The 5,894-nt window shown below is 56.0% G+C and overlaps 1 protein-coding gene across 1 annotated transcript; it reads right to left on the reverse strand.

The window, feature by feature from the left end:
* Nucleotides 1-64: 64 nt before the first annotated feature.
* On the reverse strand, nt 65-5,328 carry LOC133357956 (transcription factor MafA-like). Its single transcript, XM_061576174.1, has one exon. It carries the CDS (start codon nt 3,767-3,769, stop codon nt 2,567-2,569), a length of 1,203 nt encoding a protein of 400 aa, XP_061432158.1. The 5' UTR covers nt 3,770-5,328; the 3' UTR covers nt 65-2,566.
* Nucleotides 5,329-5,894: the final 566 nt, after the last annotated feature.

Raw genomic sequence — 5,894 nt, forward strand, 5'->3', positions numbered from 1 at the left:
AATACATTTTAATGTTTTACCTACGTGACTTTACCGAAAAAACATAAGAATATGAATCCTTGCAGTCACGAAAGCTTCAAATCTGGTGAAGTATGGTTAAAAACAACCCCTCAACCCAAACCCCGCCCCCTCCCCCCATGACCGACACGGCATTGGAGGGAGTGGGGGGATGGGGGTTCATGTCATCCAGCAGTGGATTTACACAAAGAAAAATAGCATTACTAGGTCATCACACGTGGAGACCCGCGCGCGCGCGTCATAACGGAGTGCTTTGTGACGTCACGGACATCCGTTTGCCATGAGCACGAGCGGCATTTTACGAACGACAACAAAAAAAAACAACAAAAACATCACTATGGGGACCTCATTTGCCAGTATAGACCGCAATACCTGCAGTATTGCGGTCTATGCAAACATGACTCCTTGCAAAAAGGTGTCAGTTTTGTTGCCAGATAGAAGGGTAAAGAACCAATTATCAACAAAAACATCAACAACAAGAACACAGCCAAGACAAATCAATCCACGGCCAGCGAGTGAATCCACCCGTTAGGATCTCCCAGTCTTCGCGTTCAGTCTCTGGCCACGAGCCCCCCAACTGCCCCCCCCCCCTCGTCTTACTCTTAAGACAAAATATAAATATAAAATCAGACATCGTTGACCATGAAGCACAACAGCACGGCAGCATGTCAGCAGCAACCCGATGATGCACGCATGAAACATTAAACACGGTAATGGTTGGTGGGTGGTGGTGCTGGTGGTGGTGGTGCGAATATCTAACGACATCGTCGCAGCGATGATGATGATGATGATACAACTACTCGGTCACTGCCACTCCTGACGCCGCTTCATGTGCTGGTCTTGACGAGCTTGAAGGTGGCGGTGCGGTTTGCTGCCTCTGCAGCTGCGGCCAGACGGTGAGACGCAAAAGGCTCTCCCCACGCGCGTTTCCACTGTTGCGATTATTTTAGTTTTGCTGCTGCTGCTGCTGCTATAAATTATCCGAATGATTGGGCCACGTTTTGTTGAGCTCTCGTTCGTGGCCAGATCGCAGAAGTTCACCTACACACCAGGAGGCTGCCATAGAAGTTCACCGACACGCAACGAACAGCGAAAGTCAAGAGTTCCACCACGGGCAAAGCCGTAAGGACGATCCATTGCCTGGCAAGAGGTTGCGACTTCTACTCCGGGCGTGGAAAGTCGCTCCAAAGTTATTTCAGCCGGGGTCCACGCGTGAGCTATGAGACCTGGGGCGTCGTTCGGTTGCGTGTGGTTGCATGCAATCCCACGCCGTTGCTCGCGGCAGAGTTTCACAATTCAACGTTGCATCGTCGCCACGTGCTCGACGGCATTTGGCGAGCTCCGATTGGCTGTTGAGACGCGTCGTTCGATTGGCGAGTTCGCGCGACTCGAGTTGGTTCGACTCGGGTTTTGGTGGTGGACACGCGCACGGGCGGTCGACCCGTACGGCTCACCCCGCGTGCTTGCGCAGGGGAAAAAATTTGAGTTTGCAGGTCCATACGGAGTACAGCCGCTTCGATACGGTGCAACATTTGAGCAAAAAAAATGAAGTGTTTATCTATTTGTTTATTGTTTCTCCCTTGTGATGGGACTTTGTAGGATGAACGTTGAGACTTATAAGGGGCACGGGATGAGCGATAAGGTCTGTAACAAGGTAGGCACTGATAAGGGGTTGACGGGTATGCAAGCACAGTAAACAATAACACACACACACTAAATCACGCAAATCACGTTTCGTCGATAATGACGCTTTGTGCTGACTCCACGACACTCACACAGATACCCGCGCACGCGACACTCACAGGTAAAAGGCAGGTGTCATGTACGTGTCTCTGTCTGTCTCTCTGTGTGTATCTCTCTTTGTGTGTATCTCTCTGTGTGTATCTCTCTGTGTATATCTCTCTGTGTGTGTATATCTGTGTGTATCTCTGTCTGTCTCTCTGTGTGTATCTCTCTGTGTGTATCTCGGGGACACTCACACCGACACTCACACCGACACTCACAGGTAGAAGCCAGGCGACACGTACGTGTCTCTGTGTGTGTGTCTCTCTGTGTGTATCTCTGTGTGTATCTCTCTGTGTGTATCTCTGTGTGTCTCTCTGTGTGTATCTGTCTCTCTCTGTGTGTATCTCGGAGACACTCACACCGACACTCACAGGTAGAAGCCAGGCGACACGTACATGTCTCTGTCTGTCTATCTCTCTGTGTGTATCTCTGTGTGTATCTCTGTGTGTATCTCTCTGTGTGTATCTCTCTATCTCTCTGTGTGTGTATCTCGGGGATACTCACACCGACACTCACAGGGAGAAGCCAGGCGACACGTGCATGCCTCTGTCTGTTGTCTCTCTGTGTCTATTTCTCTGTGTGTATCTCTCTGTCTCTCTGTGTGTATCTCGGGTACACTCACGCCGACACTCACAGGTAGAAGCCAGGCGACACGTGTATGTCTCTGTCTGTCTCTCTGTGTGTATCTCTCTGTGTGTATCTCTGTGTGTCTCTCTGTGTGCATCTCTCTCTGTGTGTATCTCGGGGACACTCACGCCGACACTCACAGGTAGAAGCCAGGCGACACGGGGCTCCGACTACGCGGCGCCTCCGACCCGGCGAGTCGCTCGCACTTGTCCTTGTACGCGTCGCGCTCGCGGCACAGGCGCGCCAGCTCGCGCTCCAACTCATCCACCTGCCGCTGCAGCAGAGACTTCTCGCTCTCCAGCAGGTGCCGCTGCTGCACCCGCTTGTGGCGGCACGACTGCGCGTAGCCGCGGTTCTTGAGCGTCCGCCGGCGCTGCTTGAGGCGTGCGGCGTCGTCCTTGGCGAGACCGCGCAGCTGTCGATTCAGTTCGCGCACCGACATCGACACCAGCTGCTCGTCCGTGAAGCGCTCTTCCGAACAAGCGCCCCGGCACGGATGTCCCACGCCGCTGACGATGCCGCTGCCGCTGCTGCTGCTACCGCTGCTGCTACTCACGTTGCTGCTACTGCCGCCACAGCCGCTGTGTAGAAGCAATTGCTGATGGTGGTGGTGGTTGTGGTGCTGCTGCTGGCGTTGCGCCTCGGTGTTGTCGACGTCCTGCAGTTCATCACGCAGGAGGTCGAGTGGCGAGTGGACTCCGCCGGCCCCGCCGGCCTGCAGGAGGGTCCCGGATCGGAGGTCGAACCCCTGCGACTGAACCGAGTGAACTGCGCAGCCGATGAGAGCCTCCACCGCGTCCTCAGGGGTCAGGTTCAGCGCCTCGGCTGCGGCCACCGTGTCGACCACCATCTGCTGCTGCTGTTGCTGCTGCTGCTGCTGGTGGTGATGATGGGCGTGCAGGTGCAGCGCGCCGTGGCCCTGCTGGTTCTGCGCGTGGTTCATCACCCAGTAGAGGTCCTCCACCAGGAGACCGGCACGCGGCGCGGAGCTCGGCTCGCCGAGGACAGGGGACGGAGGCTCGGAGCTACGCGGGGTGCTCATGGGGGACGGCGAAGATGAGTGTAAGGAACCGGCCGCACGAACTCGAACTTGGGACAGGTCATCTTGCTGTTGCTGCTGCTGCTGTAGCTGAAGGTTGTGGTGGTTGTGCTGCTGCTGCTGCTGGTGGTTGTGGTGGTGGTGGCGGTGATGGCCGGAGTGTAAGTCCAAGGGCTCACGTTTGACCTCGAGCTTCATGAGGTCAAAGTCGTTGACGTATTCCATCAGCACGGCGGACGACGCGGTCAGGTCGCAGCCGCCGCTGCCGCCGCCGCCGCAGAGCGCCATCGCGGTCGCCATCCCAGGGTCAGGAGTCTTCCAAGGCCAATCAGTTCAATGGCTCGGTCCGTCCGACACCCCGAGAGTAGAGGGAGGTGAAGACGGGGGGTCTGTTTCAGTAGCGGTGGCGCGGGAGGCGGTGGTGGATGATGACGGTGGTGATGATGATGGTGATGTTGGTGGTGGGTGAGTTCAGACAACACTGACGATGAGCCCGGTGTGGTGGATGATGACGATGGTGTTGATGATGGTGTTTATGATGGTGATGATGGTGATGTTAGTGGTGGTGGTGGGTGAGTTCAAACAACACAGACGATGAGCCCGGTGTGGTGGTAGTGGTGGTGGTGGTGGTGATGGTGATGATGATGGTGATGTTAGTGGTGATGGTGGGTGAGTTCAAACAACACAGACGATGAGCCCGGTGTGGTGGTAGTGGTGGTGGTGGTGATGATGATGATGCTCCTTCGTTCCTGCGCTGTGGAACGATGTCCTCACCTCCGTTGAGCGCGGCTTGCTACGCACACGTGCCCAGCAGCAGCAACAGCAGCAGCAACAGCAGCAACAACAGCAACAGCACAACCACCACAACCTTCAGCAGAAGCAGCAGCACAACCACCACAACTTTCAGCAGCAGCAGCAAGTCGAACGCGCCCCAGCGTGTGGAGCGGACGCTGCTTCTGTCGGCAAGTGTCTCTTTGTGAAAGCAGCAAGAATAAAAACAAAAAGAAAAAAGCGGCACCCCCCTCCCCCCTCTCGTTCTATTTAAGGCCTCGTCCACAGCAGTCGGTTTCTTCCGCGTGAAGACGTCCGCTTGCTGTTGCGATCGAAACGTCGTGATGTATTATTGTTATTTAGTAGTTTCTATTCCACGTGAACTGAACCGAAAGAAACCAAAAGAGCATGAGTTCCTGCAGTCGCGAAAGCCTCGAATCGAGAAGAAACTAAAAGTTTGCACGAAATGTTTTTTGGTTTTTTTTTTTTTCCGGGTGCGCGCCGATGGTTCAGTCGCACGGCTGTTGACTCGTAGTCGCAGCGGAGTTTAAATGCCCAGCGCCTGTTGTCCCGTCGCAGCTTGCCGCCACCACCACCACCACCACAACGCACCACATGAACGTTGAAGTCTGAACACCAAGCTTCGGGCTTGTGCCCTCTCCCCTCCTATTCGTTGGCGAAGACGCGACTCGGTCCGGCGACGCGGTCCCTCCGATTCAGCCGTAGAACACCCCAGTGTCCAGGTGCGTGTGCACACGTGTGTACGCGTGCGCGCGCGCGTGCTCGTGTGCACACGTGTATGCGCGTGCGCGCGCGCGTGCTTGTGCGCGCGCGTGTGCTCGTGTGCACACGTGTCTGCGCGTGCGTGTGTGTGTGTACACGTGTCTGCGCGTGCGCGCGCGCGTGCTTGTGCGCGTGTGTGTGTGTGTACACGTGTCTGCGCGTGAGCGAGTTCTGCAGACACCCACCCGCGCACGACCGTCAGATGAGAGAGAGGAGAGAGAGAGAGAGGCGCCAGGAGACACGGGAACTTCAACGATGACGACGATCGAGGCGCTGCCGTCCGCCACAGATGCCGCGTTCTCTCCCCAGCCCCTCAAACTTATGAACTCTCAGCGGGAGGCGGTGGAGGGTAGAGGGTGGGGTGGGGTGGGGAGAGGGGATGGTGGTGATGGTGGTGGTGGGGGGTAAAGGGGCCTAAGGGTATCAGCTGAAGGGAGGAGAGGGGAGTGACTCCCACCCTCCCTGCGATGGGACGTGGAGAGTAGTTGGGAGGGCTGCAAATCTCCGAGACACCCACCCACTCCACCTACCCAGCCACCCACCACCCTCGCTGCCTGTTCTACCTCCCTCTCCTGACCCCCCCCCCCCCACCTCCTACCCAGACTCCCGACGAGGGCACAGATGCAACGTTGAGACATTTGCCAAAGTGCAGTGGCGCTTAACCCCCTTACTTACTTACTGCAGCCTTGGAACAGCGTTTGGTTTTCAATCGTTTAAACGTTTGTCAATAAATAAAACAGAGGGTTTTGATGGGAGCAAAGTAAGACGTTACGTGACGTGCCCACGTGCTTAGTTTTAATTTTCGATGATTTACCTTTTCTGAAAAACTAAAGATCTGCCCACGTCTCGCACCCCCCCCCCCCCCACCCCT

Source organism: Lethenteron reissneri, chromosome 60 (genome assembly GCF_015708825.2).
Source record: "Lethenteron reissneri isolate LAM-NWPU_2019-01 chromosome 60, ASM1570882v1, whole genome shotgun sequence".
In the NCBI taxonomy this organism is placed as follows: Eukaryota; Metazoa; Chordata; class Hyperoartia; order Petromyzontiformes; family Petromyzontidae; genus Lethenteron; species Lethenteron reissneri.